The sequence below is a fragment of the Chaetodon auriga genome, chromosome 11 (genome assembly GCF_051107435.1).
Source record: "Chaetodon auriga isolate fChaAug3 chromosome 11, fChaAug3.hap1, whole genome shotgun sequence".
In the NCBI taxonomy this organism is placed as follows: domain Eukaryota; kingdom Metazoa; phylum Chordata; class Actinopteri; order Chaetodontiformes; family Chaetodontidae; genus Chaetodon; species Chaetodon auriga.
The window spans coordinates 14,438,025-14,456,325 of NC_135084.1; the positions used below are offsets into that span (position 1 = coordinate 14,438,025).

The window sequence follows — 18,301 nt, forward strand, 5'->3', positions numbered from 1 at the left end:
TGCATCTCCTGTTGACTGTCTGACTGTAGCTCAGCGGGGCACCACGAAGTTCAATTACATTCATTTCTACATGCAGGGTGTATTTGCATCTCCAGACTTAGACGACTAACGCTATGCAGGAGAAAAGGTCACGGTGTTGCACTGCGGCTCCCAGGTATGCCACTTTGTATGTGCTCTGATTATTCACATTGTGCTGGTGAATAGCTGCTTTAGTCATCACTGTCTTCCGTGACAAGATAAGATTTTGTGTTTATCTGCAACCAGTCTGTGATGTCACACTGCTGTCAATTTCCTTTCAGATGAAGTCGGGCACCGAGAAGAGTGAGTGACAGGATGATTTTAATGGCTATGGATGTTCACCCATAAGTGTGCTTACACATTAGATTGTTTTTGTCACCTCACTTTCATCTGAGAGAGGGAACTCCCCTCATCTTCATTTAAAGGGTAATTCTGGTTTGGTATAAATAAGGTCTTATTTCCATGTTTTGGCTATTATTTTGATTTTGGGATAAAATTTCCACCCACAGATTAAATCGTAAGACGATGTTGCTGCAACAAAGTGTAATGGGGCAAGAAGAAGATGACAGATGTCAGATATCAAACAAACATTTTAGTCATATAACCTTAAGCAGTTTATCTGAAGATAAATGTATTTATCCCTTGTTACAAAGGAAAATTGTGTGCTTGCACGTCTATGGAAAGTGCGGCAGGTCAAAGTTGAACCAGGTTGTTTCCCACAGAGTTTTGCTAATAATTTTACCTTTGTTTTCTCTTCCAATTACATTTTGTGACTATGTTTGTTTAAAACCTGTATGATTGTCTGATAGATTTCTTGCCCTGTCGGACGTCTTTGCTCTATTTCCAGATTCCAGAAACCATCCTTCCATGCTCTGCTGAGCCATCAAGCATTACTGTATGTCTAAATATGTAACGTCGAAGTATGTAAACATTTTGAGTTGTACTTTATTAGTGTGCCTCCCCATGAATAGACTCATAGAGCAGAGAGAGAGAGAGAATGAGAGGAGATAGATAGCAGTGCAGAAGAACATGTTAGTCTGCCTCTTCAAACAATCAGCAGCAGCTTCCACAACTCAACAAAGCATTAAAGGGCAGATTTGAATAGGACTTATTAATGCCAGTGGAAACAGGTAATTTCCTGTTGTCTTTTTTGTCAGTGCAGATTTTTGAGCTGAGAGGAATGCGATGAGGGTGGGGCTGAGCAACAGTGAGCAACACAGGAATGACAGTCCTCACCTAATCCATGCTTGGCTGCACTTTTAAGATACAGATCTATTGACAGAGAATTCTCACAGGGCTCCTGAGCAGCAATTACACATACATTTCCGATGCGCCTATTGTAGCAGGAATCATTTTCTCAAGAGCCTTGTTGGTTTAAACAATATCATCTTCACTTAACGGCTGCTGGCACTGACACTGCTGCGTATTATGAGCAGATTTATAGATGACACAAAGCGGGACTGGGAGAGGCTTGCCTCCCAAAATGATTCATGCCCAGCCAATTGTTGATTGTGCTATCAGAAGCAATTATAACAACCGCTAACTGTTTTGCTTTGGGGGAAAAGATGGAGCAGCGGTGTGTGTTTTGCTGCTGCTAATGCATTGACACGGGGCAGGACTCAGGAGGGATGGGGGTCACGGTTAATACCTCTGTTTAAAGACAGATCAGCTTCCCTTTGACCTGGTCGCTTTCTCTCACAAACACACACGCACGCACACACACGCCGCAAATAATCCCACCCAGAGGACTCTTCAGGCTTGTTCCAAAAACTATTAGCAGATAGCATCAGAGCATGTAGGAATGTAAACATTTACAGTAAAGCTATAGGACATCAGCTCCCCCTGGGGCAGACACATCCATCACAGCAACTACATCAGCACTCAGAAGTCCCCCTGGTTTCAAAAGGATTTAAGACGTCATACCTTTGTGCACAATTCCATATAATCAGCCCACATTGTTCTGTTTGGCATGTTGGTAAGTTCAAAGTTACTGCTGATTTCTATAAAAAGTTCTGGTACCAAAGTGAAAATGTTTTGTAAAAACCGGTTCACGCACCTCTTGTTCAGATGTTTGGGGTTGAGTGCAGTATAGCAGCCAGCAGTTATTGGTTGTAACATTGTGCATGTATAGAAATGCAGTGATCCCAGGCCTGCGTTTGTCAGAGCAGGAGCAGGGGTCATGAAGAGGATTAGAAAAGAACAGAGAGATGAGCCCACCCAGGACTTATAAAGAACAGACTCATTTGGAAGCAGCACAGGTCCAGTCCACATGCTGTGTGTGTTTATGTGAGTTGTGTGTACCCGTTCGGAGCAGATACAGGATGTTCAGGGATGAGAGTCTGAGAGACAGATTAAGACAAAGCACGAAGGTAAAGCACAGGAGGGAGTGGAAAGCAAGACTAAAAAGACACCATATATCCCCACGCCAGACATCTTCTATCTGTATTTATGTAAATCCATGTAAATATATGTTTATTCTGAATTGGATGCCAGCAACACGTTTCAAACAAGTTGGGACAGAAGCAACAAAAGACCGGAACATTTCACAGGTAAACAGGTTCATTGGTAACAGGTGATAGCATCATGATTGGGTGTTGAAGGGGCATCTTTGAAAGGTTCAGTCATTCACAAGCGAGGATGGAGCGAGGTTCACCACTTTGTGAACACATGACTGGATAAAGGACATTACTACATGGGCTCAGGAAGACTTTGGAAAACTGTTGTCAGTAATGAAATGAAATGAAACAATATTTTGGAATCAGGGTTGTAAAACACACAATGAATGTTGAGTCTAATATACGGCAAACCATACAAGGCCTTGAAAAAGTTGTATGAAGTGTGTCTGTATGCATCTGTGGTGCGTCTATCAGCTGTTGACGGTGAGTGTGTGTTGAGCTCCTCTGTCCATAGATGGACAGGAAGTCTTCCAAGCTGCTACATTTCCTTCCTCTGACTCCTCTCCGCTCTCATGTCTCCCACACACATGCTCAGACAGACACAGACTCCTCCAGAGCCGGCCAGAGGAATCCAAATGTTTTAATTAGCCCTGATAAGCTGAGACAAGGAGAGCATTGAGCAGCTCTGACACACAGACGTCTCCTATCAGTGAGCTGATAAAGGAACTACTCAGGCCCACTTACGGCCTCTCAGACTTCCCTCCTCCCTTTGCTGGTCTCTTTCCGCATCTCCACTGAGAGGGATCCTCATCCCTGCTGTGTGAAACAGAGAGTATTAAAGTATCTTAAAGCCTTTCTGAGGTGATCTTGTTGTCCTTTAAAGCTGCCTTCCTCTCACCTGCTGCAAATTGAACCTGTCTTCTTGTTTTTCGTTTTGTTTTCTCTCTTGCATCAGTGCAGTAGTTTTACTCCCAATCTTAGCTGAGCACATGCAGTAATATCCTTTACACGATCATGTGTTCACAAAGTGGTGAACCTCGCTCCATCCTCGCTTGTGAACGACTGAGTCTTTCCAGGATGCCCCTTTCATACCCAATCATGATACTATCACCTGTTACCAATGAACCTGTTTACCTGTGGAATGTTCCCAACAGGTGTTTTTGGAGCATCCCACAGCTTTCCCAGTCTTTAGCTGCTCCTGTCTCAACCTGTTTGAAATTTATTGCTGCATCAAAGCACATATTTACATGCTGATTAGCTGAGGTCAAACATTAAATGTACTGTCTTTGTGCTGTTTTCATTTGAGTATATGTCAAAAAGGATTAGCAAATGATCACATTCTGTTTTCTATGTTTTTTACACAGCGTCCCAACTTCTCAGGGTCAGAGTTGAATATTTCACTGGGCTACAGACTGAGGGCAAAAAATACATCCTAACCTTGAACTATTCCTGTTTCTACAGAGGTCTAGAGACACACACAAACCTCAAGTCTGATACACACTGAGAGATACAGTGTAAATTAGACCAATCGTCCCTGAAGCTGTCTGCCGGCGCAAAACATTTTTGGACATGTGCTGATAAATTCAGGATATGTCCAGAAACCCTCTGACACATTTTTAACTGGACTGTCAGCAACTTTCCACAGCAAAAATCAAAGAATAGCAATATGAGAAAAAGAATGGCTTCAACATACATCATTACTGATAATACCTGTGACAGACGAGTGTGCAATGAAAATGTTTTGAGTTGCTAAGATATTTTTCAGTGAATAAATGAATGGCTTGTGGTTTTCACCAGACCACTTTGTGCTGACTGGAGCTCGAAGGCATAACAGCTAAGCTTATTTGACAGGAGGGGAAGACAGCTTTCTTTTCAAGATCAAGTTCAAAGGGCAGGAGGCCTGTTTCTTCCTCAGTGTCCCTGACTGCACCTGTGTTGCTTCGAGACACACACACACACACACACACACACACACACACACACACACACACACATGCAAGCAATCCTGTCCACGCCACTGACAGACAGAGTTTTCATCTCAGACTGTGTGTGTCATTGCATTTGCACACATGCTGGACGTGCACGGAGGGTGTATGTGTGTCTGAAGTGTTTGCAAGTAGATTTCATGACCTCGCTTGCCTTTTAGAGGAATTTGTCACAACATTTGAGACAGAAGGGGAAGGGCAGAGGAGAGAAAGTGCTGGACACCTGCAGTCACCCGTAACAATGCTGCAGTTCATCACACCCTGCCAAGGCTTCACTCCTAAAGGCCCAAGGGATGATAAGTGTGTGTGTTTTTGAGTGTATGCGTGCATATGTGCATGTGCCTTTTGCTTTGATCATGAAAGCAGTGCGACAGGTTAAGTTTTCAATGGGGAATCCTTCCTTAGGCAACAAATGCAGATGAAATATTTCCTCTTTAACTTGAAATTTTTGCACAAAGCCTCCCTAATCGCTTTTTTACCTAGTTTTCTTTTTTCATCCTCACACTTTGACTTTGCCTGCTCATATGAAAATATCAGTTTCCCTGCTGTAAAAGCATCATAACCCTTCTCTCCCCTTCTCCGTATTCCGGCCCATTAGCAACGGCATTTTACCGTAAACACTTGGATTTATCGAGGAGCTGCCTATTCAAAGCAAGTCTTGCATGCGATTCTTTTATTGCACGAGAAGTGAGAAGGATCCTGTTTCAAATTCACACTCACGCCACAGCCACACACACCATTTCCATGTTGTCCTGCATCACATGTCGCCACGCATAAATGCTCATAATAAAAACAGCTGTTTTCTCTTCTGTTGCAGCTTTCTCGGCACTGAGGAATTGCTGGGTGTGTGAGTCTGTGTATTTGTGTTAGTGATCATCTTGTATCCTTGGTGGTGGTGATGGGAAGAATTCCTCCTCCTCGACTTATTCTCTTAAGTGATGACAGGAGCCGTATCTCCCCCGCATCCCAATTCTCCACAGCGCAGCACTATGGGAGACATTCAAGCCACAACTGGCACAGTAGACTGATAATCTTTGTTATTTCGGTAGATTGACCCTCATCTGGAATTCACATTTTGCTACGCTTCATAATTCAGTCTGACGGTGCCACCTTTGGAGTCGTGTCAGAATTAACGATGAATAAACAGATCATGAAATCTAGCCAGGAACCATTTGTGCTACATCTTGTACAAGTTCTGTGCGTAAACGTCCCTGAGTAAAGGGCAGATTTCCATATCTATACAGTGTTGGTATCAACTCCATAACACTGCCATAACACTCACTCAGCACTGCTTTACTAATATCAAACGGGATGCTATGTTACCACAAGTCACTACTAGCTAGCCAGTCAGAGGGCTAAAACTGGCCTGAGGGATGGCTAACTTTAGCTGGTACGAGCAAACTATCTTGCAAAGCAAAATATGTCTGCATTTCTGAAAGGCAGTTAGGTATGTATTACTGACTGCATCCCATTTTCACAAAAAGGGATTAATGCTCTGCTCACCACTTGAGTAACATATCATTAAGCTGTAGTTTATCTCCTCCAGCACTGATGGCCAACAGAGTGAGAGCTGTGTGTGCGTACAGGTGCGGAGGCTACCTGCTGTCAGCTTTAAGCAGGAAGAAACCATTCCCATAGGGAAAGGGGGTGTGTCACTTTTTGATATGGGTATGACCTGATGACATAATCAGATTATGTTTGACTAATAAGATAAAATTATTAGAACTACAAAAATTATAGTAATAAATACACAAAATTGAAATATCAAAAATCTGGTGAGACATGCACTCTCCTTGGTGATCCATCCATCCACCAAACCTTCCTCTTGTGGATTTTCTTGTTCTTTATACCATCTCACTTTGCTCTGAGCATCTCATATTGCCACAGGTGGGTTTACAGTGGAGGCAGTTGAATGCCTGGTGCATCTCAATCAGACACTGAAGGGTACCTTGTGCGTCTGTATGAGAGGCTGAGGGGCGTGAAAACGCAGTGCTATCTGACGCCTTTGGCAGTGAGACCAGGCTGGGGTGTCAGGAGCCCACAGCTCATTTTTAACCCTCGGCCCTCAAGCAGGTCAAGGGTGTGGCTCCAAGATAATATTTTAGCATCACTCCAGCTAAAGAAAAACACACTTTTCTGAGAACACAGTTAATATCACGTTGCATAAATGCAATCAGCACTTTGCTTGTGGTCAATAATGAAAACATGAACCATGATGAGAATTACAGATAACGTCTCAATTATGGCTATGTTGCCTACAGATTGTTGTACAGGATCAAGTTTAACAGACTGCCAGTAAAGAACAAAATCTAAACAAATCACATCAGCTAGAAATGTGCATCACATGTTCTTTTATTTGTCAAATTTATGCACCAAAAAGCTTGTTTGTGCTGCTGCTCTCTACTAGAGCCTATTTACTTTAGACTCTGGTCTCCGCTCTTCTCTTGGCTTCTCTCCTCTCCTCTCCTCTCCCTTCAAACCCGCTGTATCTGTCCATGAGTGGGAGAGACTGCAGCCAAAGGGATTGCAACAACAGCTCCTTTATCCAGCAGCACCCCCAAGGAGCGTGAGATCACAAACTGTATGTGTCTGTGTGTATCCCAGTGAGGTAGACAAAGAGCCTGTAATCACACCTCATCCATTAGCTGCTGGCAAAGATGGAATAAAGAGGACATTACGATGTAATCCTGTAACACTCTGTAATTCATGCTGAGTGGTCCAGTCATGATTTGGCTTTATATATGGAGAGAGATCTGACAAGAGACGCAACAAAAGAGCCATAAATATGTAGAGAGTGAGAGAAGGCGAGCGACTGAGGGAGAGTTGTAGAGGACCCAAGTCCTTCAGGCCTTCACATTCCTAAGTACTCTTCAAGAGTGTGTTTGTGAGCGTGTGTGTGTGTGTGTGTGTGTGTGTGTGTGTGTGTGTGTGTGTGTGTGTGAAATACACCCTTCCACAGGTGCTTGCTGTGAGGGGCTTTGACTGGAGGCTTCAGTTTCCAAAACATGGGCTTACACCAACACACAAGGGAGTGTATGCATGTGTGTGTCTGCCAGCCCTTCTTCAACTCAAAAGGGTCTTTTCCAGCAGAAAAGATATATGCAGTGTGCGTGTGTGTGTGTGTGTTTGTGTGTGTGTGTGTGTGTGTGTGTGTGATTATCTAAATAGTCAGACAAGATGGCCTTGAAGTAGTGATAATATTCAGTCAAGAAGAGAAATTGTTTCAGGTTAGTTTAGAGGGCAGAAGCCACTGATCCACACACTCAGGCACAATCTATACACACCCACTGGGCAAACACCTCAGGGTAATTATGACTGACAGCATAAAGTGTGCAACTCTGAAAGCAATAACTCTATGCTCTCTGTCATGTCTGTGTATCAATTTAAAATGGCCAATTGTAAAGTAAATGTTGTTTAAGGGATGTAATTGCTGTGACAACATCATTACTCATCATCATAATGGCATACCACTATTAAGAGACATGAGGGTTGAAGTGGATGATGGTTCATCCTTAAATGACTCATCAGACTAGTCAAACCCTTTTAAAGGGAGGTTCATTTACAGCAGCAGCAGAAGAAGGCAGTGATAAGTCATGCTGTAACATTTGCAGGAAAAGCTGATCTACAAAATACATGAGACATGTTGACCTGCAGCAGGACAAGCACTGCTGATAATAACGTTAATGATGGCTCAGTTTCAATCAAGTGTCCTGGCCACTCAATATCAGGGCTCTGGAGGTGGTACATTGAAGTGGAAAGCAGCCATTATAAGTGTTATTAATTACACCTGTGCTTCCTGCAATGATTTGTTAAAACATCCACACGACTAACAACAACTGAAACAAAAAAATGTGAGAAGCCATCTACAGCTCACCTGGAGGAGTTCGTATGTGTCAAGGCTGAGTCCTTAATGTAGTGAGGTTCAAGCCTGATGCTCTTTGCTGCATGTCACCCCCCCCCCCCCCCCCCCCGCCTTTAATGTGTCTCTCCAGCTGATAAAGCTGAAATGCCAAAAATAATATTTAACTACCATTTACAGCATAAAAAGTCAGTATTGAGGACCCTCCCACCTCCATTCATGAGGATGAGGATAGAGAGGGTGGAGTGCAGCCCTGTGTTTGTAGGGAACAGATGATGGGAATCCCGTCTGATGTATGAAAACACCAAAGCAATTACACGCCAACACTTCTGCCAGATGAGCTGCCACTTTATAAAAACTAATATTAACTGGTGGATACAAAAAATCCACCAGGAGTCAGTGAGTGACAAGGAACAAGGCAACCACATCTGATACCAAAGACCGTTCTTTAGCAGACATACACGTCCGTCTGTTATCACATGACCGAAGTTCCCCACTCAGGTCAAATGATGACACCTGGCATGAGGTTGAAAACTCCAGAAAAAGCCAGTAAGTGGACCTCTGTGTTGAGGTTACACATAATTCCCATTGTAAAGGCTGAACCATCGTCAAGCTCTGCTGCTTGACACCTTTCAAAGAGATGCAGAAATCTGAAAGTCTGGTGATGAGAAGCCATTATTTATTGTCATTCATGCAAGAGAAGAGGAAGCCCATACAACAAACTTCAAACTACTGAGATGTGTCTCTGAGTATTTCTGTTCTGACACTGCCTGTCTCTGCATATTACTCAGACTACACACACACACACACACACCCTCTTACACAAAACAGAGCGAGAAAGAAAAGGGGAAAGTGACCCGATTAAATAGGTTACTCCTCTCAGACTGCTGAGATTTGGAGCAGACGCGCTCAGTCACACTCTCCCACACAGACAGACAGACAGACAGACAGGAGCAGATTGAACTCAGCTTTGTAACACATCCATTTTCTACTGGTTGATGTCCCTCTGTATCTTTACCACAGTATTTCTGCACAAGTGCTGTTTCAACCCATCACAGTCCTTCTCATGTAAAGCATGTCAGTCAGTCTCTCACGAGGTTCATCGGGCAAACACACCATTCTAACAGCACAAACTACAACAGGCCACACATACTGTATGCATGTATGTAGAGACAGAGAGAGAGAGAGAGAGAGAGCGGCAGAGACGGTTCATTAACACTCCCTGTTTGAACAGGTGTCTGCCTGACAAGCATGGGTGTGAGTGTGTGTGTGTGTCTGAGTCTGATTAGGTGGAGGCTGTCACTCCTCACTGTGATCTGCAAAAGCGTGAAACCTGCGTCTCTGAAACTGATGTGTCCACAGATTCTAACTACGGGATTTTAGTGTTTGTGGAGTCTGTTTCATATTTCTCCCTTCAAAAGACCACTGCCACTATTCCAACCCACAGCACACTGTTGTTTTGGTCACAAATAAGATTTTCTCCCATATGTATATAAATCTATAATATGATCAATCAATATTCCTTTATTCAATTCAATGATGCTGTGGACTTGATAGTGACCGGTAATAGAGGGACATGTATGCAAACATTATCACGTCTCTGTCATTGCTCACATCACTCCACTTTTCCTACAGTATGGATTTACAAAAATGGATCATGACAGTTGAGGGTCCTCACAGTTTTTGTAAGAAAAATCTAATCTCACAGATCTCTTGGGAATGCACATTTCCAGGACCCTTGTTATAACATGTTCAATTCTGACCAATAGCATGATCTTAAGTCCTAAAGGTATAGAAGCCTGCTGGGTCCAGATGTCATTGCAGAATGATGAGAAGCAAGGATAGAGTTGTATGCTGGGATTGTTATCTGCAGTAGCTCTATCTTTTTGAGCTTTTAACATGCAGTCTTCTTCCCAGTTCCACACCGACTACCAGTTTATCAAAGTTTATTTTTATCATGCATCATTTGCTGAATTCCGAGGTTCACTCACCTCCAGCTGTTTGTTCGCAGGCTGCATCCACAAGTTCAAATTGTGTTTTCAGTCGTGAGGGTCAAAGTTGAAATCTGCACCTGTGTTCAAGACTAAACAACTGTACCTGCCTCAAACTAAAAATAAATACCTGAAAACACACACAGAAACTCGCCGTGTGTTTCTGGCAGTACAGATGTGGCTCAGGGTGCTGCCTCATTTTCATTCATTGGTTTCCACTGAGCGGGAAACAAAGACTTCAGATCTTTCACACACACCCAAACTGACTTGCGTTTGCGGTTATAACAGGCAAGAAGCTTCTATTCAGAAACATTTAAAGAAATCAGAAGAGGGCTCCCATCATTTATGAGCAGTGAGTCGAGCTCCACCGCTCAGTCTTTATTCAATGAGTGCAATTCAGTGTCGGAAACAATCAGACATCAATCAATAAGAATGACAGCTTCCACTTATGTGTACTTGAAGGGGGCACAGATACATATCTTGTGGGATCCTGAACTCCTTGATATTCTGAGTTAAATTCTTCTTTTGGGCACAATGCAGTGTAGACATCCTTTTTGTTGAATGCCGATATTAAAACTCAGTAGTTCACGAGCTGAAAACAGGTCGATTGCTGCAGTGAATGCACAGATATGGCCATCTTAATGCTGTCCTGGTCTGCTCCACCAAACAGGTACACAAGGCATTAATGGTGAGTATCTGGATGATCGAAGGGCCGGTTAAACAAACAAATGGATGGGGAAAAATCAAAGTTCAGAGTAATGTATTCGTTGAAAATAAAATACCATTTAAGGAATGAAAGTTATTAAAAACAAACACACACTTTTTCAATCCAATTACAGAACAGAGACCAGTGTTAAGCATCATATTTATACAGTTAACTGACAACAGTAAGGGAAGCCTAAATCTGATCTGTTGTATTAATTACAGTATCAGACTACGTTTTAAATCACACTGTTCAATTAATTAAGACATTAAAAATGGTCTGAAATTCTGCTCTCAATTATTTGACTTGCCATGTTGGCAGGGCTCCCTTACACCTACAAAGGTATCTGGGTACTGATCCATGCCGGGAAATCGGTGTGTTTGCTTTGATTATAAATGGCTCAATACTTTCAAATGGGATCATTTTGGATGAAGAACTTAATGCCTGTGTGTAGCCCAAACTAGACACCACAATTACATTGTCCCGGATTACTAGGAAATGTCTGTTGTTAGATGTATAAAAGAAAAAGTTTTATTCCTAAATCCAGAAAGGGGAAAAGAAAATGTGGTTCTAGGACAGCAAAACCTCTGAAACCACAAGAGTTAACAAGGTAACAGTACTGCCCTCTGCTGACTACCTCTCCGACTCAAAACTTGTGCACTCTTCATATTTATCCCCGGCTTAGACAAACGCAGTAGTCACTAGAACGGCTTAAAAAAATCTCCAGATTAACTAGTTCTATGATACTGTGTAAAACATTTTCTCCTAAAAGAGTGAAACAAAACTCAAAACCTAGTCTTGAAATAGTGTAGCAGGAAAATAACTACTCAAACTGCCTCTGAAGGTGTCTTTCTTATCTGCTATGTCTGAAAGAGGTGGGACAACTGAGGTGGGCTTTAGTTAGATACTATGTGCGTATTGACTTCATCTTCTCCTCACAAGGAGGGCAGAGAAATATTAGAGGAAATTAAACCACAGAGACGTCTACATCTAAGCCTCCATGTGCTGCGCTCTCCTCTTGTGCTGGTGCTTGGTGAGTCCATACTTGAAGAACTCATAGACCGACCAGCTGATGGCTGTGGAGGGCATCTGGTAGATGACCCTCGCTTGGACTCCCTTGAAGAAGCCCTGCAGGCCGCCCAGCCTGTAAACTGTCCGGAAGGCATGGGCCAGGCCTGAGATCTGTCTGTGGGCTCCTTGGCCTTGGCCCTGGCCCTGGCCGGGGCCTTGGCCGGAGGACAGGGAGCCGAGGGTTAGAGACTCCTGGGTGTTGAGCAGGGTCTTGCAGACGTCCAGAGGCGTGGTGGCCGCGGCCGCGATGGCTCCGGCCAAAGCTCCGGACAACATGTGGGACGAGGGATTGTATTGTCTGTGGGGGTTGAGCAGCTCCTGAAGGTACTCATAGGTCATGAAGTGGAGCGCCTGGAAGGGCACGTTCATGGTGAGCTGGGTGGTGTAGCTGCGGTAGAACGCAGCAGGGCCCTCTTTCTGCCACACGGCGCGTATACAGTCCAACACGCCGCGGTAGGGCGAATTATACATCTGCATGCGCTGCTTCACAACTAGGGACACATGGGTGGATATGTCGATGGAGGAGAAGGTCAAATGAGTCCACGGTTGGCAGTACAAAGGGGACAAAAATGGAAAAAGAACATTAGAAATTTGTAAGCTATAACAGTAAAGTTGTCCTTAAAGCACATTTAGCTTCAATAAACACAGAGAGATGTAGAGGGTCATGTTAATGGTGTTCGTTCAGACAGCTGCTCCCCAACTAACAGCTGCACATGAGGACTCTGACCAGTGTCCTTCTACTGACATGTTCGGGCAGATGGACCAGAAGCAGCTGTGAAAGTCAAGATGTGAGACTGCAGGGTTAAGGCCAACATGTGAAGATGGCTGTCCCAGGCGTGGCACCTGTATGTTTCTTGACTGAAATGTACATATAGTAAACTTTGATTCTAGGATAGAAAATGCCTTAATACCTAATTCTGGTGTCAAAGACAAATGGCTTTATACTGTAAAATGTTGGCCTTACCTTCAGCTGGGTTCATGACTGCATCATGAAGCAGTGTGGCCACGCACCCAGCTGTTCCTGAAACAAACAAACCTCAGAAATGAATACACATTGAGATAATCATGACGCACGCACAAGGAAAATAGAAGAGACTGCAACAGAGAGGCATGGACAGAGAAGGACAAAGCATTTTGATCGTGTCACGGCCTCCACTGCCTTGTACCTAAAAGCTGCTGATGTCATGCTCAAAACAATATATCATCATAGCAGAATTGGCGCTTATTCAGCAAAACTGCACAGGTGTAAACTAGATATCAGGCCTGACCAAATTCAGGAGGCCAAACCTGAGCAAAGAGAGCCACCTAGTGGACAAGGCAGTCCACTGCTCCTCTCAAAGGGATTTGAACCAAACCCATAAGCTTGAAAAGACAGGACCAACAGAGGAGAGAGCAGAAAAGATGGGAGAAAGAGGACTTACCCAGCCTCCCACTAAACTGAAAAACAAGGAGGAGAGAGAGTAGGGAGAACAAGGAATAAGGAAATGATTGACTTTCAGAGCAAAGTTTTCTAATGGAATCTCTATTTTGTAAGAGAGGTGCTGAACTTAACCCAAATAAGCCAAATGATTTAACTTTCCTAAAAGCCAGGGACAGATTGACAACTGACCCTGACACTTTCTTGCAGTGCAACTGTAGCTATGAAAAGCCAATTTGATGGCCTGTCAGGGGTTTTGAGGAGTGGTCAGGGCATGTCTATACCCAGATTAGGCAGAGTCAACAGTTTTATAGAGATCACACTGATGTTGCCTGCCATTAGGGTTGGATTTGGACAACTCCTGAATATTATGACCTAAATTATGGTTATTTCAAAGTTAAGATAGTGATCTGTACATTTATATGTCACTGTTAATGAGTGTATATGTATGTTTTATGGTACCATTAGCCAAATGACTGTTAGCCCCTGGGTGAATGACATCACTTAGAGTCTTTTTGAGTTTCTCATAGCAGGCAAAATAGAGGGCATGGGCAGGTCCCGCCCCAAGTGCTGTTGCATTCAGCCCTCTCATTGGCCGCCAGACTCCCTCTGTGGTGATGATTCGGCGAAGAGCATCCATCACGTTCCTGTAGCGGGCTGCGGGGTCGGGCTGGAGGCTCTGCATTCGTGTCTGGAAAAGAGGAGAAAGTGGGCAGCTCAGAATCAACACTGTGTTCCTTTCCTGCCCAACAAGACGAGGTATTAAGTTTAGTTATATGTCCAATGAATTTGACCTGCACCTGCACTAAAAATAGAATGGAATGCATAATTTACGTCTTACCATATGCCTGCCTGATACAGCAAAGAGTCTTGAGCAGACTGCAGTGTGAATAAGGGGTCAAATAAGGGAAATGAGGTGTCCAACATTGTGTGTGCGTTGTGTTGGTGTACACGCATAATTGAATAGAAGGAAGTGTGGAGTTACAAGCTCCAAGGTCGCAAGGGGACATAAGCTGACTTCCTGTAAGCCTCTTTTCCCACTGACCCTGAAGCACACCTTTCTCTCTCTTCCTTTTAACATGTGCACACTGAGATAAATTATAGATTAAATAAATATTATTTAAAGGACAAGTGCAAGGGATCAGTGTTTCAGTCACCTGCTTTTTAATATTTAGAGAAGGTCACCCGAGGACGGACTGGGTGAGTGTGTCTGTTTCTGGGGAACTAACAGCGACATACTTCCTGGATACCTAACTTCCAGCTGAATGGCCAAACTTACAACCCACTGTGTATGCGCATGTAGTGCTCTTGAAAAGCATAAACATGGCTTCAAGTCAGTCTATACTGCAGCTGTGGAACGCAGGGCCCAAAGACAGTTAGCCAACAGTGGTATGCATCAATTTAATTCACACCTGGCAAGCAAGCCTATTGCACAGCTCCTGCCTAGATAATGAAAACAGACTGTAATCTGAATACCAGCTTCCTCATTCATTCATTCATGCCTCATACAACCACATGCATGAACACCATGCATGTAACAGCTATGGGGTCAGTGTGTTTATCTATAGAATGTTTGCACATTTAGAGAGCGGTGACCTTTGTACTGGTTGCAAGCACTACATCAACCACTCTTTAAAGTAAACACTGAAAACGTCAGGGTTTCTCTCAATGACTGATTCAGTTCAACTGAAATTCCATTCATGTGCACTGTGCAGTATTTACTGACAGACCTACAAATGCAACAAGCTTTTTTAAATCCACAAGCAATTACCGGGATTTAGGATACACTAAGGGCGAACGACTGAGGCTATTCTACACTATAATTACACAGCAATCTCTTAAGTGAGGAGCTCATCACACAGGAGGGAAAGTCTTTATCTGGTAGAGGGGGAAATCTCTAAATAGGAAACCTATAAATAAGAAAAAGAAATGTGTTAGATGAATCATAAATATTTTTCAGCTTCCTGATAATAGCTAAATGTGTGGCTGTTTCTGTAAAGTAGATTTCATTCTGCTGAGTCACAGTGCCCTAAATCTCCTGTGGCTTGCTTGGAAACATGCTGAGATCAAATAGCGGTGTGGCAGACACTCTGCACACTAGAAGGCTCTGTAAACATTGGTCTTGTCCAGGTGTGGGGCTGGACCGGCTGAAACAGAGTGAGACTACAGGTGGAAGAGACATGGATGAAGCATTGGCATATGAATAGCTTTTCAATCTGACATGGACAGCTGACTGTAAACTCATCATCACTTGCCCCATCTCTCTAACCCTGTGTCTGTGTTGTACAATGATCACAACTGCATGGTCATATCTAACTGACCTCTTGGGACAATAGTTCATGCCTCGTTAACTATGTTTAAATTTAAAAGAAAGTAAGCTACCTCATACAGAACACAGACCACATGATAAGAACTGACCCAGTGAAGCTGAATGACTCACATGTGATGATCAGAAGACCTTTTCAAACAGTTAGTTATGGTGTGTGAAGCAGCAGGCCTGTTGTCACACTTTGTAAAACGACCAAACCGTGTGCTAGAAAAGAAGCAACAGATGCTCCACTGTGGATGCAAAGCGTCAATTTGTGTAGTTCAATTCATGTGTCTTGTAATAACAGTGGCAAACAGGGCGTGAATTACGAAAAGAAACCTACAACCAAGCCTTTGCTTTTGTAAACAGAGAGCATAGCTTTGGTCTATCTCGAACTGTTGTTGCGGTTGACTGATAACTAGTTCCTCATACCAGCTAACGCTACTTGAATTACATACCTAACTTGTTAACTGTCCGATTAACTGTCACGTGAAATTTACACATCGACTTTAGTTACGTAACATTATCAGTTGAGGATTTGACAGCAGCCCGATTTAATGATGTTTAGTAGTTTTGCGCAAAGTGACCAAATGGACTCCTCTGTGCGACCCCGCTGAAGGTTGTCATAACAACTAGCTATTAGCCTACGTAATGGCGTTAACTTATTACAACATGCTAACAAGTTAGCTAACAGGGATGAGGCTAACTGAGCCGACTGACCTTGTCCTCAGCCGTCAGCTCTGCAGCGTGTTTTGGTTAGCCAGCGAGCTAATAAGCTATGCTAACAAAACATATTAGCTACGAGAATAGTATCAACAACACCCAACAACGAGCGGGGTGTGAAAGCACAAAACATTTAGGAGATGTGGTGGGTATGCTGGTGAGCTACTGGGCTAAGCTACCTTGACACAGTCGATGGGGAACATGAGGCAGTGCTCCATGATCCCGGCCACGGCTCCAGCCAACATGTGGGTGCTAGTGGAGGCTCCCTGTGGCAAACCCTCATAGTCTGGTTCAGAGTCCTCTGTTTGTGCACCTTGTGCATTACGGATAAACCCAACGTTCTGTAGCTCCGTTTCTCCTCCGATCCGGGGTGTCAGGCTCCCCACGATACTTTCCGAAACTCCCCAGAATCTGCCCCCCAGCCATCGAACTTCTGCCCCGGCAGATGCGCCAGCAACCCCGGGATCATTGCCTGCAGTCTCCGCTGTCACCCGACGCCTCCTCACAAATCCATCTGCTTCCATGAGAAACCAGGTAATACGTTAAGTCTTTAGGCAAGCAGGCACGGTGTCTTCTGGGTGGTATTAGTCCCGAAGTATTACATTCCCTTGGAGTGGTTTCACAGCTCCTCGCCTGCTACACCATTCCCTCCCCGCCTAGACGCTTCTCAGCCAGAGCCATGCAAGGGAGGCCGTGGCGGACAAACACACACCGAGCCGCACCACAGGCCGCGATGTGGAAGTAATCTCTGATTGGTTACTGCAGCTATGTCCCTCTCACGCGACTGGGTGACAGACATGCCACTCACGATTGTTGAACGCTTCAAAACCTTGTCATGAGGCACTTCTCATGGTGTTTAAGGCAACACTTCAAGCGCGTCTGTGAAAGCCATCAAAGACACACACCTAGGTCACTGTAGGTCATTCTGAAAGACATGTTTGAAACTGCTGAGGTGACGACGAAGAGCGTAAGATTGTTGCAGTTGTTACTTAATGCTGCTTTGTGAACTACAGCTCTTATTTTTTGCATATCTCTGTAACTCACCCTTGCAGTTTACATAGTGAAGCCTGACAAAAATTCAACTGATGAATGTGTAGATAGTCATCTTATGAGCAAAATCAAGCAAAGCAGCTAAATAACATCAGCTGTGGTGTTGGTTTATGTAAATTTCCACCTGTGATGCAGACCACTGATTTTCAATGTTCTCTCACTCTGTTTTTCCCTATCAGTGATATACTAAGCAGGCCTATTGTAGCTGGTTAGCTTATTTGGTTATCTTTGCACTGCTGCAAACTTCAAATGTACAGTATTTACATATACATACTATGGCAATATTTTGTTCAGGAGGAAAATTAGTATGACAGCCATGGAGCCTCAGGGTATTTTACTTATTGTACACATTTTATTAAAAGAAGAACATTTCTGAATATTTGCATTCCAAAATTTCAATGAAAAAAACAAAACAAAACAAAAAAAACCACTTAAATTTACATTTTAAACCACATTTGCATGCACAATTTCCCAGAGTAAAAACTAAGTGTACACTACACCTTTTATGATCTGCCATGAAACTCTAGCTTATATCTCATAATTCTCAATGCTGGTAGCTGTAAGACAAACATCTCCAGGCCTAACATCCTCAGCAGTGAACCTCTTGCCTGGAGGAAAAGAAGCACATATTTTTCAGAAAATGAGGTAATTGTGTTTTGGTTCGGCACCGTTATGACATAATTGAATTTTCTCCTTTATTGCCTGGGAGAGCCTTCAAGGGCTGCAGTGTTGAATTTCTGCCGACAAAGGGGAATAAAGTGTTAATTTCTGCTTACAAGA

General features: G+C 43.5%; 1 protein-coding gene across 1 annotated transcript; it reads right to left on the reverse strand.

Annotated features, from left to right (window-relative positions):
- Positions 1-10,588: 10,588 nt before the first annotated feature.
- Positions 10,589-17,200, reverse strand: slc25a28 (solute carrier family 25 member 28). Its single transcript, XM_076742973.1, has 4 exons — positions 16,651-17,200; positions 13,903-14,131; positions 12,988-13,044; positions 10,589-12,514 (listed from the first exon to the last, which is right to left on the reverse strand). Exons 1-4 carry the CDS (start codon positions 16,993-16,995, stop codon positions 11,943-11,945), a joined length of 1,203 nt encoding a protein of 400 aa, XP_076599088.1. The 5' UTR covers positions 16,996-17,200; the 3' UTR covers positions 10,589-11,942.
- Between the last annotated feature and the right edge of the window lie 1,101 nt (positions 17,201-18,301).

Coding starts and splice junctions, on each gene's coding strand:
- slc25a28 (XM_076742973.1), bottom strand. CDS start 16,995: ATGGAAGCAGATGGATTTGTGAGGAGGCGTCGGGTGACAGCGGAGACT. Junction 14,132..16,650: donor TCCCCATCGACTGTGTCAAG/GTAGCTTAGCCC, acceptor CCTCTTTTCCAG/ACACGAATGCAGAGCCTCCA. Junction 12,515..12,987: donor AGTCATGAACCCAGCTGAAG/GTAAGGCCAACA, acceptor ATGTGTCCCTAG/TTGTGAAGCAGCGCATGCAG.